This window comes from Prosopis cineraria, unplaced genomic scaffold (genome assembly GCF_029017545.1).
Source record: "Prosopis cineraria cultivar Desert tree isolate PC_DT_omini unplaced genomic scaffold, ASM2901754v1 PC1, whole genome shotgun sequence".
NCBI lineage: Eukaryota > Viridiplantae > Streptophyta > Magnoliopsida > Fabales > Fabaceae > Prosopis > Prosopis cineraria.
In genome coordinates this window covers 59,435,351-59,453,016 of record NW_026555332.1, presented here as the reverse complement: position 1 = coordinate 59,453,016, position 17,666 = coordinate 59,435,351, and the positions used below count along the sequence as shown (strand labels likewise).

General features: G+C 35.7%; 2 protein-coding genes across 2 annotated transcripts; both read right to left on the bottom strand.

Moving 5' to 3' along the window:
* Positions 1–32: 32 nt before the first annotated feature.
* LOC129285566 (WRKY transcription factor SUSIBA2-like) lies at positions 33–5,014 on the bottom strand. Its single transcript, XM_054921308.1, has 5 exons — positions 4,269–5,014; positions 4,017–4,187; positions 1,767–2,641; positions 1,523–1,681; positions 33–989 (listed from the first exon to the last, which is right to left on the bottom strand). The coding sequence occupies exons 1-5, from the start codon at positions 4,536–4,538 to the stop codon at positions 245–247; spliced, it is 2,220 nt and encodes a 739-aa protein (XP_054777283.1). The 5' UTR covers positions 4,539–5,014; the 3' UTR covers positions 33–244.
* Positions 5,015–6,145: 1,131 nt separating this feature from the next.
* LOC129285575 (seipin-1) lies at positions 6,146–7,954 on the bottom strand. The gene is made up of 2 exons (XM_054921321.1): positions 7,367–7,954; positions 6,146–6,915 (listed from the first exon to the last, which is right to left on the bottom strand). Exons 1-2 carry the CDS (start codon positions 7,883–7,885, stop codon positions 6,226–6,228), a joined length of 1,209 nt encoding a protein of 402 aa, XP_054777296.1. The 5' UTR covers positions 7,886–7,954; the 3' UTR covers positions 6,146–6,225.
* Positions 7,955–17,666: the final 9,712 nt, after the last annotated feature.

Genomic DNA, 17,666 nt, shown 5'->3' with positions numbered 1-17,666 from the left:
ATTAAAAAAAGATTGTCATTTGGTCAAAGGAGTAAAAAGAGTAATTGATATTTACTGATAAAATATAACATCAAAATCAAGCATAACGAGATGCAAATACTGTATGCATTTTAAATCGGGATACCATTGCTAAGATTCAAAGAATGATGCAAAAATTGGGACACTAACGATGGACCAAGATGCGTTCAAATACTAAAAGAAACCTACTGGGACTGCATGCTGAGGGTGGTTTATAAAGCAGGAACTATGAAGGAAAATTGTGCACGGCCCGATGATATACAGACGTGGATGCTAACGATGGAGTGAGGGAAGGACTCGCATCATCAACAATGGGAATGCAAGTATCATAGATAAGAGTATCTTTGTGCTCCTGTTTGGACCCCAGGAAACCCGTGTCAACTTCCTTTAGCTGCTGCCCTGAAAGAAAAGGCTGGATTGGACCCATAGGTCTTACACAATTGAGATTGAGTCCAGCTGGAAGAAAACTTCCAGATGAGGGAAGATTCAACGGTAGTGACATTGGAAAGTCGGCAAACACTGAGGTCATAGAACCAGGTTGAGCCGTAGCACGACGACCTGAATTCATTTCATAAGAGCCGTAAGGCAAGGTATTGCTGAAGGGAGTATACTTCATCTGGCATAAGGAGGAAGATCCGAAATTCATCGCATCACTAAAACCAATTAAATCGGGCTTCGGTAACTCGTTGCTAAATTCAGGCTTCCTCTCAAAATGAGGAGCAGTGTTTGGAACTTGACTTTCAGGCTTTGGAATACTAACATTCCCAGGTAATGCAAGAGCCGCTTGTGCATTGGCTGCACTTGGAAGTATAGCAGCACCACTCGAGTTCATTTGATTGTTGCTTCTAGCGGTGGGCACTTCATGGTTGTGTTTACCCACATAAGTAGTGATTATAAATTTTAGATCGTGTGAAGCCCTTTCCACATGTTTCCTCACAAGACAACCAGCACTTGTGCATTTGTAGTAGCTCCTATAGAAGATCCAAAACAACAAAATATAATATCAGTATACATGCTCAAGTCATAAATAATTGTACGATCGTTATAGCTATAACCCAAGTCTTAATAAACAACATAGAGTATGCATAGATGCCGCATCTGGTACAAGGTTCTAATCTACTCATAACAAGAACTAGTTCTGGAAAACAGATACGAAGAGATTGAAATATTGAACGGACGCAAACGTCCCTGACCTGAAGCTTGGCTGTCAAAAATATCATACTCTCAGCAGTCAAAAAATGTACCAAATTTTAAGAGGGATGGTATAAAAAGAGGAAAAAGGGAAACAAATCTGAACAAGCAGGGTTCCTTGCTAAGAATCTAGTTTAATTAGGAAGCGTACATTATTCTATCAATCTCTGGTGCACTAGTTCAACAGTTTCAGTTATATTGGAACCAATTCAGAATCTCTTGTAATACTTCCATATGCGTAGAATGACACATCATAGGCACATACATATGCAATCTTGCAAACCATACAAGGAATGGAGAGAGAGATCATCACCTAGGGTTTGGATTTCCTTTGACAACTTTCTGTCCATACTTTCGCCAGCGATAACCATCATCAAGTATGTCCAATTCACTCTCAATTTGGACAACTACCCTTGGCTCACGGACAGCCCTTGAACCAAAATTTGAATCAATCAAGCAGATCTCTTTCTTCCTACAAAAAATAAATTCAGAAACATAAATGTCAGTTTTTCACGTCCTTGTCACCAAGAAGACGGCCATCAAATAGAAAATAAAACCTTCTTTTTGACTCAAGTTCTTCATCTGCATCCTCTTCAAGTGATATGCTTCCTTGAGTTGCTCCATCTTCATCATCATCTTGACTAGCAAGTGTAGAAGAAAGCTCTAGAGTGTCCTCTGACTCAAACATACTGATAGGTTTCCCCTTGTTAGTTGATACAAGATCTGAGAGTTCAGTTACAACAGAAGTTGATGGTGTCCTTTCCTGATTATCAGCCTTCCAATCCGAATTTTGTTTTATATCTTTCATCCCTGAATGCATATTTCTCCAACCACCATCAACTTTGACAAAGGTTCCACCACCTTCACCCATTTCTAACATCTCATCAGTAGAAAGTGCTGAACCCAGTGATGGTCGGCGACTAGGTTGAGGTTTCCCATGATTATGAGTACCCTTGTAGATAATTTCAGTTATTTGGCCATCAAGAGATCGTTCCACCTTTTTCTTGACCTGACAGTTAGGATGGGTGCATTTATAATAGCTTCTAGGATATTCACTACCTTTAACCTGCTTCTGTCCATATTTTCTCCAATTGTATCCATCCTCTGAGGTTCTTACCATTCCCATCAAATAGGATGTCTCTCTCTTGCCTTCTTCCATAAGATTCTGCAGTCCAATGTCCCTGTTAGCCTTGTTAGGTGGAAAGCTTTTGTCAGTAGCTTCCTCAGAACGATGCATTTGCATCTCAACATTGTTAGCGTTATAAATTGCATCTTGTACCATTCTCACATCATCATAAGAATGTAATTCACTTTTTATTTTATGTCCTTTAGGAAACTCTGCCGGAATTGCAAAATCCAGTAGCGCTTGATCAGGCACAGGTGGCTGGCAATCTGAAATTCCTCCCTTTGCTATAATGCAATGGTCAGAAACCTAATCAATTCAAACAGGCCAAAGATTACATTTGTGTCGAGTAAATTATTACTTACTTCAAATCTGATATATTGGATGGTATTTGGGAAAGATTAAGTTTACAGGAAAAACATTTAAAAAAATAGAAAAAAAGAAAGGAACAAAATTTAGATATTTTGAAGCACTCTTGCATCTAAATTTTTCATGATGGTAAATAGACGGAAACTTGAGGTAAAAGACCTTCGCCTATCCCTCAGATTACCTATATCCAACTGGGAAATAGTGATCTGGTTTTCATTCTAAATTAATATGCAATTTGAACCATCTGATTTCTGTCAATTTCGCAACTAGTGATATGGATTGCTATCTGAAATGAACTGAGTGGAATGGCTGGAATTGTATGATTTGAGCTGAAGGAAGGAATCACGCAATCTGACAATTCAACATAACTTGAATACCAAATCTGTTTCATCTTTCTCTAAAGTGTCTATCTAAACCCATTTTGATTATTTTTCCTCATCCTCAGAATCACTTTTACCATTTGATTTTCTATTATATTCTATGTACCAAATGGGCCCTTCGTGAATATTAACATTTTTAGTTTATTTTTTGGATAATAGTGAGTGGCATTTTATTTTCCTCTTCCATTCCAAAATTAGCCACCAAGAAACTACTCTGATTCTTTCTATTTTCATGAGTAACTTGTGGAGCACCTTGAGTTGTTTCTTTCTATTTTCCGGCTTCTATCATGAGACCGTGAAGAGTGCTGTGGATTGTGGAGTACGTCTGTGTTATAGCTATGGGTTCAGGAAACTAACGAAAAGAACCAAATGGTTTCTAGTAGTAACAATATCATGCATTTGGACTATTGATTTTTTTTTTTTTTACAGCAGTAAACACTGACAACATGATTAAAGCTATAAGAAATTAGGAATTAACCCACAAGAGAGTGCGAGGGATGAATGCAAAAGTCAGCAAAAGTACTCGCGGCTCGTTTCCATTTGGTAGGAGGAGGAAAGCATACTCTCTCTGTCACCATATGCATATTCCTCGGGATGTATGTTATATCTAGGTAATTACCACTCAATAATTTCTATTCTTTTTTTTTAAGCAGGAAACTATTATCATTTTCCTTTTTCTTTTCGGTAAAACTACTGTCATTTTCTATACTCAATAAGTTTTCCCCTCATTCAAATCACATATTTTCACTTCACTAATACATCCCAGTATAAGAAATGGGAAGAAGATTGTTATCAAAAAAACGAAACGGGAAGAATATAACATGACGTAGGCAAGTACTGTTGTGTTAAGAATGGGACATGAAGAATGCAAAGTCATGATGCGATACATGATAAAAAAAATTCTACCTGAATTGACAAAAAAGAGGAAGGGGTACCTGAATTTCGAGAATAGAGGAGGCAGGAAGAGGATTGTAATTGGCTTCGGGCTTGAATTTGGAAGATGAAGCAAGGCCAGTGCCGGCATCGAGAGGGACGGAAGTGAGAATTGATCCTTGGTGACTGAGAGGAGGCAGCAGAAAAGTTCCAGTGGTGGGAGATGGTAATGCCTAGAGCAAGACAATGTCAAGTAAGTCAAAAGATTGGGGATACAGCAGAAGGAGAGAAATGAACAGGAGAGAGTTAGTTACCTGAGAATTAGGAAGCATGATGGCCGAGTCAAGCAAGGCGGTGGGACTAATACCGGGGGGTAGAGTGACACGGGGGGAACGAGCCGCCGGAGAAGCCAATTGGCTAGCTGTGCGAAAGCGAGGCGTATTTATTCTGGCGGCATCGGAGCTGAATCCCCTTCTCTCTGCGATGCTCCGTTTTGTCAGCGATCCGCGCAAGCCCTGAAACTCTGGGCCTTCTCCCATTTGATAACTATTCTTCTTGTTGTAATTAACGTCGGCGTCTGCCATGGCGGGTGGAGCTGATAATTCGCATGACTTGGACACAGTCGATCTCGTATTGACAGGGGCGGGTACAAGTTGGAGATTGGACTCCAAGACAGTGGAGCCGAAACCAAAGAAGTTCAGGATTGGAAATCGGTGCCTTGGAATTTTCACCAAGCTATGCAATGCTTGCTAGTCAGCGGGTCGTTTTCGCTCTCGCCCACCCAGACAACGTACAGTACGCGAGAGAGAGAGAGAGAGAGAGAGACAATAGGACCCACACTCCTCCCTCGCCTTTAGGCTTTTTTCCCCCTTTTTATTGTATTCTATACATAGAAGATTACGGACTCGAATGGTGTGATAAAATACACATGAAGGAGAGCTCTAAGAGAGAGAAGAGGCCGTCATGGTGATCGGCGATAAAATCTAGAGAAGTTAGATTGGGATTTAAGGGGAGGGGACGCGTGGGCATCTTAGAAGATGAACTTCGGAAGGAATGACATGTGAGGAATTTCACCCCACATGTCTCGTGCGTCCTTAAAACAGCACCTGATTATTGCGCATCTTCCTTCCGCAAAATCATATCTATAAGGAGCCAACTTCGGATCTTCATTCCTTCCCTTGATCTCAACCACTTTTCATTCCCCTCCCCTCCCATCTGTCGATCTCTCTTACAAAATCATAGAAGACAGAGTCGCCAACCCGGAAAACCAAATCCATCCCAACCAACAAAAAAGGAAAAGATTTCTATGAAGAAGCTTGAATTTTTAAGCGCTCTTGTTGAAATCCAATTCAACAGTGCTGCCATAAACCCAGTCTATCGAGATTGTGCAAGCTGCTCTTCAGGCGAAGTGGTTGGATACCCCTATTGCTTTTAGAAGCCAGCGCGAAGCATTATTGGGCATCTGTTTTATCATGTTCCTTGTTCCAGAACTTCTCTTGCTATACCGACTAGCTGAACCTTGAGAATTGTTGCTTTTCCATTGATGTCTACGACCGAATCCTTCATCCCAAAAGAATGGATTAACTTCGTGTCCCTCTTCCGCATTCTCCTTCTTTCTTTATTTGCGCACTGTCCGCCTCTTTCAAAAGGTGTGGATTGGTCAACCTGAAGATCCATGAGCGAAAATCTGTAGCATTTAGATAATCTAGAAAAATTCCTTCCCGGACTCCACAAACTCGCATCTGAATTGGGGCTTTCATGTAACTTACGTTCATCTTAAAACTGAACTTTTCATGTGTGTGAAACTCGAGATCGATTTCAGAACTGAGTGGTTAAGTGAGCTTCGTCAATCTGGTCCTGGTTTGGAGGTCGTGAGTTTTCCTTTGGACTCTGGGACCTTGAATAACCACGTTTTTGCATCCGCCTCCTTTAAAATGAAATGAGAACGGAACTACGCATTCACAAATTCATAAGAAACCTTGATCTGAATACATGCTTGGCTTATTACCCTATGGATGTAGCCAAGTGAATACTAAACGTTCATCAAGTTTGTTACGAATTACTTATAAAGAAAATTACTGTGATTGTCAAGTCAATATTGCTATAATGTGGGTTTAAGCTTCGGAGAATTACTGTATCTGAGTAGATTTACTAGATATGAGTATTCATCTTAGCGTACTGCCAAACAATATAACTCATTACTAACAATCATATATGATGTAATAAACTGAAAGCAAAATCATACATTATACATTATCCTTCACACAAAAGTTAACTTAAGCAGACCGATTCAGAGTCCCCAACATATTCAACAGCTGTGCTGGCTACTTCTTGTCTAGTCATGGTAGTGCTGGAAGCCGATGATCCCATGGTTTCCAACATGGCACCCTCACCCAGCCTAAGCATCGCTTTTCTCTTGCTTTTGCTTCTTCGCCATTTTCTCAGCAACTCTGAAACTTCACCCTCATCTCCTTCCCTCATTTGTGATTCTTCAAATTCTACACTCCTCAGTTCTCTCAGGCTACCATGTTCCCTGGAGTTCTCTGGTATCACCATAAAAGTGAGTGGCCTACAGAAACACAACAAAATCATAAGCAGCACAATGTAGATATACAAGGACGCCCACACATAAAATGTCCACTTCCAATTGTGAACCAATTGTTTAGCCCCAGCTAGTTGGGAGTTCATTATAATCTCAGCTTCATATATTTGCGGCAGAGATGACGTCCCTGCTCTCGGACACAAAATGGCTTTGATTGCTTTGGTTCTTCGATTGTCCTCCCTGTGCCTCAATATTTCTACAATGATCTTCTGGGTTTCCTCAGAGATTCCCAGTAACAAAGGCATGCCCATTATCAATGTCCTAGCTAGTTGGACTGGGAAGCTTCTATACCGCAGCATGATTGGCTGGCTAGATTTCGCTATAACATTGCCATTCACTGATAGGAGTTCTGCGCTCAACTGCAATATATAACTCTCAAGTAACAGATCCAGGAATAAAGTACAAACACTAATGCCAAGTTAAAACAAAATGCAAATTAGCTGATAAAAGCGTACTGCTGCTTTATTAATTGGGTCAGAGTTGGAAAAATCGAAGCCGAAGAGAGTAATTTCTTAATACATATGTTATATGTAGTTCACAAAGCATAAAGCAATGAGATGGGATAGCGACTATACTAATTATAGGCGCGGGAATAAGAGGCATTTCCAAATGCATAGTATACATGCATTTGAGCGCAGGCACACACGCACAGATATATGCAAGGAATGTACCCTTCAAATAACTACCGAGCTGTAGAAATCAACGGCAGCCATGTAATTAGAAACGCAGCCTCCCGCTCTACCTTTGCCAGAATTTCATGCTGTCTTAGAAGGTATGCAAGTACATGCAATGCTGTGTATGCATATATACCTGAAAAACGCCAGTCTCCCTATTGAAGTCAGATTCGGGCATGACAAGGACCAAGGAAATGTCAAATGTATGGCCAATTGGAACACCTATCCGGTTCTTGCTGCTATAGCCTTCACCGTCAAAGGAAAAGACAGCCGTAGGGTGAGCATCGGAGTAATCAAAATGCAACTTTTCCCTCACGAACACAGGCTCCTCTGCCCACCAATGAACCAACCCAACACCCAGCACAACAGCCAGAACTAGAACCAATAATAGAACCGTGCACACATAAGCAGCACTGAGAAAGCCAAGTCCGAACCTCTTAAGTAAGAGGATGGAGGTGGAGGGGATTTGGTGGACTGCCGATTCATCACTGCCTCTGGTCTCGTCGGCTTGATGGTAGGACTCGGACGCAACGGAGAAGGGGTTGAAGACAGAAACCAAGCAGTTGAGGATTAAACCGGCCGGGAGAGCTACAAGTTTTGTGACCCAATTCGATGGTTCTGGAAAAAGAGCGGAGAGCTTTTCGTCTTCGTCCATGGAGTAGCAGAATTCAACAGCGCGGTTTCTAAGAAACTGGGCATGCAGTGCGAGTGCAACAAAAATCGAAATGAAGAGAGGGGCCGGATATGCGAGCGAGAGAGATCGAAGTGGCGAATGGTACGGCAGCACACGTGTCTCCTGCCTTAGATGGGTATGATGTCGTGGCAAAGGTGCATCAAGCAGGGCCAGCTGACGCGTCAGTCCCTCGCGAGTCATGCAAAACGCATAATTAAAATTTGGGTTAATCGGGCCTAAAACTTTTTTTGCAAGAAGCGGATGATATTTTAAACTGTTTTTGGAGTAAAATCGGCCCAAGACTTAAAAACTAGTGTAATATTAGTATATTACCCCATCATTAACTTAAACGCATATTAATAGTTAAATGTTTGGTTTGATTGACAAATTTACCTGTGAATCTCTCTGAGTTCTTCTTTTTCCTTCCCTGTCACGCATTCTTGCTCGGCACAGGAACACACGAATAGAGCTATTTCGAAGGCGCGCACTCGGTAAAATCATTATATCTAACAATATATCAAATCATCATTATCAGATTCTACCATGATAATTAAAAGATAATCAATCTCAAATATATTATCATGATTAAAAGGACTCAACTACAGTTAAAAATTATTAACCATGGTAAAAAAGGAAAAGTTAACTATGATTAATAAGATTTAACTTACAATATTAAAATAAAAATTCATATTCACTACCACAGTATAAAGAATTAATTCGATGTTTCTAAAAAAAAAAACTATCATAAGAAAATAATTGAGTAAAACCTTATAGCAAAAGTGAGTGAAAATATGGGATCCTAAGTTTAGAAATCCATTCTTCTAAACAAGACATATATTAAACATCTACTATCTAGAGTTCACAAATCTTTGGAAATATAGGATACCATTTACAAGTACAAATATATAAAGTGATTGTAAATCAAATTGTTAATAAATAGAGTTGTCCACCATGAGCAAGATATGATACACCACAACCGACAACATTCTATGATGTGCACGATGGCATAGGCAACATTCGTCATGGCACATTGCAAAGTTTTGGGTAGTTCTTAACTATCAATTATAAATCCAAGGCTCGAACTTTTAACGCACTTTGAATCTTTGTTCGACGTTTGATTAAAGTAATCTAAGATTTCATAAATAGGTAATTCAATGACTAGCTAAGAGCATCGATTTTTCTTTTCAAATTATCACATGCCTTAAAGTTGGATACCTAGAATTACGTTGGCCATGTTTTCACATTTTAACACATTTAAAGTGTCCAAAACACATACCAAGTGCCAAAAGAAAATTACAACCTTTAGACTACACTCAACAAACTTGGAACTACTTGTATAATGCACCACAATCACTTTAAAATAGCTTATAAAAATTTTCAACCCTTAACTCTAATTTCTCAAAGTCAATGAAAGGGAGGTTTTCATACCAAAAATCTACATTTATCATAATCCCATATCAAATGACCACATGCATACTTGCATCATAAATTTTGGCCCAATGCCTATTTACATTATCAAATCATAAATTTCTTAAGCCAAAATACACTAATGATATGGTTTACAAAAGAATCATGCAAGTACAAACAATATGCAATCTTAGTTGGCAATAATCCTTACACATATTACCAAAAAATATTAAATGCATTATAGAAAGGACAGCTAGTCCTTGCCTCTGAAGCCCCCCCTTTATGCCTACAGTACTATCACCTAAGAAATATTAAAAAGAATGAATACAACCACTTAGTAACTTAGGTATACTGTTCCAAGCACATACCAAAAAAGTTAATAATAGTCATGTAAAGTAGGCATACATGATTATCCAAATCAAAATACCTAAGCATTTTAACCAATTAAATAATGCATATGAATGCCCTCCATCTTATTACATCCATTCAAATCCCTTAACGATGTCAACATAACTAAGGCCAGGTTATGGACTAACCTAACCCAAGCTCACCAATTATGAAGGACGGCTGGACCAAAAGCTACCTTGCTCACTCTCAAACCATGACTCCCCTATCCTCAAATAAATAGGGTGTCATATAATGCACTTTATACCATCTCTCACATACCAAGAATTGTAATACACAGCTCTGACTGAACTCCACAACAATACTCTTATAGGAGATGATAATTTATATCTCTCGCCAGACTCCACATTGCTACTTCTATTAAAGACAATGATGCGTGACAGCTTAAATGTATACCAGACTCCACACCAATTTCCCCATTAATGAAGGTGATTCATGATACGTGCTAAACACCGAATGTCTAGGTGTTGGAGAATCCATGTTGATTTCAACTTTCTCCCAAGTAAGGCACTATTACCAACAATCACACAAGTCATGTTCAATGCCTAGAAGAAAAGTAATCAATCATGTGCTTGAACTTTTCATAAACCACTTGCGATAAACAACATTTATCAATTTAAGAATACCATTAAACACATGCTTAAGCTTTTCACAAGTCACTTGCAATAACCAACATTCATTAATTTGAACACATTGAAATATGTACATATTTTCCCAAACAACCTTGCTTACTTGCATGTATTTCAAAAGCATAAAAAACAAAAAATTGTTATATATACAAAAATATAATTTCACACTCACAATATCCATTAATCAATTAAAAAAAGCAAATGCAAGCAATAGTTTCCCTCAGTTACCCCAAACTTTTATGTCACTAAATGTTACCCTTCAATTAGACTTGCTTCCAAAGTTAAATCCACACTCAAACAATACGTGTGATATTTAGTCTGCAATTTGACAAGCACAGTCATAATATTACTCAATGATGTTGATTTCCATCCTCTTACGTTGTACCTAATCAACCAAAAAATTAACCTCTTCTATTTTCTTAGAACCATAGGGGCCATTATTACCTACTCAAAGCTCCACAAAACACAAAATTGCCAATTCATGTTATTTATACAGGGTTTAACTACCCTTAATCAACCAAAAAATGGTTTCCTTACTAAAATGATCATTCTTACAATTCAAATAATTTTTTTAGGCCCCAATGAACTTAACCAATACATCCATGTCTTTCCTTATCATAGATTTGAGCATTATTTAATGCTAGGGTTTGCTAAAATTCACTAAAAATCGGACCAATAGTTCAAATAATAAGTACCTACCATTCTAGCAGTAACAACAAACCTCCAACAACTCCATTACATCTATAAATTTTGGCCATAAACTCTAAAGAGTATAATCATCAAGATTCATGATAATCAAAGCATTAGTTATGAGTTTTAAAATCTAAAGCTTATCAAATTTAGACCTTTATGAAATAGGTCATTAGTCATCATTGGCTTGGTAGGGAATAAAAAGAAAAGAACAAACTCTAAGGAGAACACAAAGATATTACACCCACAGAATTATGTAATGTATATAAGCACCTTTATATTATCAATCACACTTTGAACAATTATATAAGATGCATACAATGATGGTGAACATTTAAGATATGTTCATAATTTTATACAAGCAATAATGAAGCAGATTAGCTTATAAGCAATATATAAGTCATATCAAATAAACTATCTCACATATAATAAATTTTTAGCAGACTCTAACTTACCACCCAACTACATCATTGCATCAACTACAATAACTTTCTTTATGCATTATGTCTTTGCAAAGGCCTCTCAATATGCATCATGTAATATTCACATATCACATGGTAAGGACTCCCTTATTCATCCACAATTATTTAAAAGCCAAAGAAACTATTAGATTTAATTCAATTAGATTATCAAGTTTGTAATTTGTAGAAATGGGATTTCAAATTTTTCATATGTCAAAATTACTTAAACATCATTTAATGAACCTCAAATCAAAGTAAAATATTGTCTTTTAAAACATGAGATACTTTTTAAAAGTTAAAGGGACTCATAACCACTAACTTTTGAGTGATGTGTCATGGCATGTACACATGCACCTCAGCTGTCCCTCTCTATGCATATGCGCCATGGTAGGCGTCATGTATTGTAGCATGTTGCACATTATCAAAATAAAAATGTTAATGGCTATCTCATTGTAGGTAAAAGATTAAAATTTAATGACTATGCACAATATTTGATTTCTTTTTATATGTCCTTAATTTGTTCTACTAGCTACTTATGACATGATAACAGAAAAATACAAAACAGTGTACAAAATTTGTTATTGTAAACTGAACAAAGGTAGAAGCTCAAAGTATAAAGTAACAATGAAAAATAATGGGGCAAGGCAAAACTACAAATCAAAACACCGACAGCAGAAAACACAAAATCATCCCATTTCAAAAGAATCTCATTCCATTTAAAAAAAATCCATTTTATATCAAAAAATAGTGGGGCAAAATGAAGAAAATTGGATTGTAGGAAGCATGATTAAAAGATGATGGGAGGCAAATTGAAATCCTTGTTAGGGATGATGATGAAAAGTTATAGGAAAAGACTAAAAGAGCACCTAAACCTAAATCCAACAAAACCATAAACCTAAAGCTTTAAAAAAGAGACAGAAAGAAGAAAGATTAAGATGATAATGTGAAAATGAACAAATAGAGGGGAAGGATAAGGAACATAGAAATAGAGAGAGATGAGATGATAAAGAGAGATAAAGCATGGTATGGATATTCAAAATTTGTTCTTAAATCTAAAGTGATTATTATGCTGCTAACCTGTTATCTTTTAATCCCTGTAACTATAAAATCTCACTCTACTAACCACAATTAATCAAACAAACTCATGGTAATTAAAGGATTAACCTATAAAGGTGATTACTAAGTTTTAGTTTCAAAATAAGGGATTTCAAGTTTTCTTAATCAAAATGGATTTAAATCAATCATAAACTTGTATATCAGAGTAAAAATAAGTTAAAGAAGTATGGGATACCTCAAAAGAGTGAAAGAAATCAAAAACAATTTAAAAAAAACATGTTTGTTATAAGACGGGGCAATGCGCCACAGCCTATACACGCTGTGTTGTGGCGTGTTGCTCTCTGTGCCACACGTTGCAGCTCAAGCACCATGCGCCATGGTGTGTTACACACAAATGATAGCAGTAAAATCAGGGAACTTTTAATGTGTCCTAATTCTCCTTCTGACGTCTGATTGACATGATCTAAGTGTCTACAAAGAGCTCTTTCCATAAACTAACCTATGGCATAAGTTTCACTCCCAAAACAAGTCACACCAAGAAGTTGGACACTTAAATATATTTTTATTATTTTTTACAATTTTCACACAAAAAAGGTGTCCAAAACCCACAACAATTGCCAATAGCCATTCTTAACACCCAGACCATACTCATTGGACCTTGTACCATTAGTAAACATGTTACACGCACTTAAATACCAGTATAGCACAAAATCACTCCTCAACCTCTTTTCACCAAAAATAAAAAGGGGAGGCAATTTTCATCGCATTGCATCCAAACTAATCAAAATATGTTCAAAATATCATTTATACACTTACATTAGTATTTTTGCTTTATCTACATATATATCATCATACACAAATATTCAAGGCCTAAAATATAATTTAGACATTTGCATCAATAAAATAGTATAAGTGCATGATATGCAATCTAAAATTGGCAACCATATGTTATTATACAAAATAAATATAAACTAGAGGCATACAGTAGGAATGTACTAATTCCTAGCCTCTTGAGTCTTCTCTCTCTCTGCACCAGAGCTAAGGCCTGTAAAGTGTTAAATGAAAGGGTGAATCTAGCCACTTAGTAACTAAGGTAAAACCTACATTATGCAGTTATATATCAATTGTAAATCAAACATATGCATATGAAATCAAGTACTTAGAACATGCTTTAACACATATCATAATTTATTAATCTAGTTAACATGTTTTCATCTCACACATGCTAGGTACATAATCAAAGATACTTAAACATGTGATTATGACCCGCCACAACATACTACTTGCCACAACTCAAAAACATATGACACGTCATATATTTATGTAGGTAATGATTAACTAACCTTATACCCTTCTTATTTCCTCAGACTAAAACCGTGGGTTTTAACATTGAATATGGTTCTGTCCGTATGATTAGACTACCCAAGCTCACCAATCGTGAGATGTAACCCAGTTAAAGATTACATGACTCACTTTCAAACCACAGCTTTCCCCACTCTCAAATTTCTAGGATGTCTTATACCCTAAGCTATTTTCCTCATTAAACTGGTGGAGAAAGCTAGGTTTTAGTCCCTCGACAAACTATAGAACAATATCTTGACAAACTATGAAACAAGGTTATACTCTCATGCACTAGAAGGCATCTTAAAATATCATATGAATTTTCCTCTACTCACAATCCCTAGGCGAACTCTTGCCCACTGGTTATGCCATAAATGATACTCACTTATCTTCACATGTTCATTTATTGAATATCAAAGTCAATACGTAGGGCTCACGATTGAGCGCTACCCAAGTGAGCATAAATTTTAGTTTTCACTTATAACACATAAACACATCACTTTTTACCTCTTATATTCCTCTTTATCATATTCATCATCAATCACTCATTCACAACACATTGTAAAGAGAAATTCTTTTTGAACACCACATTTACCACTTCAAAACTCATTTTACAACCACTTTTGCATGTTTAATACACATCACACGATTTACATGGATACCAAGTTTCAATGCATGTAACTTAATTTCACAAGTCAAAATTTGCATGATAAACACACAATTCACATTACAATTAATTAATCTATATATGAAGAAAACAATATTGACAAGTGAGTAGAATATAAATTTTTCAATGACAATAAACATAAGAGGTACTTGATCAATACTTACAAAGGCAATAGATACTATAACAACTTTCTATTTCTATTTGAAAAAAGGTTCACTATAAGTGTCACCAGAACACCTTGAAATTGATGTATGGGAACCATAAAATTTGATGTAACTTTAAATCAAAATTAAGGTGAATGATTATTGACTAATGACTTGTTCTTACATTCATTATCGAGGAACCACCCACTACCACCACTTAAAGAGTAATTTGTATAACTAATTGACTTCCTTAGAAACAACAATCACTAATGCAAAAATCATTTTTCATGACAATTAAAAACCTACTTTTTAAAGTATAGTGAAAATAGTTGTAGTTGTAAAGGGACATTTTTCACAACAATGAATTGTGAGACTGTTGTGAAAAGCTAACACTTAGAATGACAATTCTAATATGAAATATCATTGTAAGTCAAGCTTTCCACAATAGTTGATAACTAGAGCCATTGCTTGAGTATAGCTTTTCACAACAACTGTGACCAAAACTATCATGAAAAATGAGTTTTTTGCCATAGTTTGATACACAACTATCACCGTATGTGTCCTTTAAAAAATATGCGGATTTAGTTTGCCATAAATCCTTTACTTACAAAAACATGCATTTATACATAAACAGTAGCTTCAGAGATAAGTACAAACACATCCATTGAATTTTCTACATGTCCAATACAAATATCTATCTAATTATTTACTCTGATCTTATCAATTCTAGAAAGTAGGTCAACCAAATATTTCATATATGTCTTAGCTCTTGCTAGAAATATGGCTCTAGACTATTAAAATACTACATATAAATAAAAATATATGCATGAATATTAATTCAAATGTAGGGTAAGCTATAAAATATAAATTATTTTTAACAAATTGTTACATTCTCAATGGATGGATAATACCTTAAGTAATAATATCATAACCAATTCAATTTATATAATCAATATTATAATCTTTATTTTAATTTAGGAAAGAATTTAGGGTTAATGAGCGAATAAGACTCTGAACTCTTACTCAAAAATTTTCCCGGACCTTAAAACTCTTAAAATATGCAAAATAAATCCTAAAATTTTAAATTTATAGTAAAATAAATCTTGATTGTTAACTTTTTTAGCACCGTTATTGTTCATATGAGTATTATAACAGTCAGGGTTAAATTCGTAGGAAAATAAATCCTAAATAGTACCTGTATGGACAATAACGATATTAAAAAGTTAGTAATTAAGGTCTATTTTGCTATGAATTTAAAATTTTAATATTCATTTTGTATATTTTAAAAGTTTAGGGTCTATGGTGATTTTTGAACAATAGTTTAAGGTCCTATTTGCTTATTAACCCAAGAATTTATTAATTTTTAAAGATAAAAAAATTTAATTGATTGAATTATAAAAATTAATTAAAAAAATAAATTATAAAAATTTAATTTTAAATTGAATAAAACTTGAAAGACATGTAAATATATATTCTCATCATTTTAGAAGTTGGGCAAATGTCATTTTTCGAAAATGACGCAGTGACGTGGGAAGCATCTCGTTGGGCACGAGTTGCGCTGTCAATGGTTGGTGGAAGGCTGGGAGCATCTGTCACTCGGTTCCCTTGCCTTCCACGTGTTTCTATTCATTGTATTTTTTTGTGCCTCTCCAACATGCTTTCTGCAGAACTTAGTAACAATTAATTTGGGAATGATCTCCTAAAATATAAATTTCACATTAAGTACGTTAGAAATTAGTTAAATATAATTTTACAAATAAATAAAAATAATGTTACTCATATTTTCATATTAGAAATTAGTTAAATAAATGTTTCGCTTTCAATTTTTATTTGTAAAATGTTTGAGACATTTTTTACGTGTTTAAAAAAATTGTTATAATATTTTATATATTAAAAATATTTTAATTAAATTTTTTATAACATTATAATAATTAAAGGCATGCAATAAGTTAACTCGTTATTAGGTAAATGTTTTCTCGAGTTATTAATAGGTAAAATGAGAAGATTATTGAATCTCTTTATTTAATATATTATAATTAGGGTCACTTTTCTTTTTATAAAATTTCATTATCAGAATCAAGAGAAATAATAACTCATTCATTAACGTAATCTTTTAAAATTAATGATATAAATGTCATTTCCCATTTCGTGCAATCAATTGGGGGGCGTCTCTTCGTAGTCTACAGGCTTAAAATTTAAATCAAGTTGAATTAGTTGTTTTAAAAAAATAATGATTCAAGATGCGTATGACGAACAAAAACTGACATGTACTGAAAAAGGTTATGGTTTATTACTTGATAATACACTCATTATTATTTTTAAGTATAAAAATGAACCATGCTAGCACATTGAAGAGTAATTATCTAAATACAAAGTCAAAGAGCATTTAAAGACATAAGAATAGTTTAGATATAAAAATCTGGGATAATGCAATTTTTAGCTCTTTATATTTGGGAGAGCTATCAATTTAGTCATTCAAGTTTAATTTCTATCATTCTAATCCTTAAATATGCTGATATGGCTAACAGAATGATGAGGTGGAACCATGTAGATTAATAACGTGGGAAGAAAAATGCTGACTTGTATAATTAGAAAAAAAAAATGGAAAGCAAATTAAAAAAAGGTGTGTAGACTGAAAAAGATCTCGAGCACGACGTCTGTACATTTTTCTTGCATTCGCTGGCGACATCTCCAGGTACTGGTTTGTGGCAACTGGACGATGAGGCAACGTAACACTGAAACTGTGGTGACCATCAACTCACTCCTAAACTGGTGTTGGATTGGGTTCGTGGAGCATGTGGCTCGGAAATAAGGATAGGGGAAACTAATTGAGAAGCGAAGTGGTGGTCCCAGTTCGCAACTTATGTGGCATGGCATTTAGCAGTGAAGGCAGAAGCGTCGGTGTTGATACTAGGCTTTCTGCAACCCAACGTCTTCTGTCCTTAATGAGATGCCTTCTTCTCC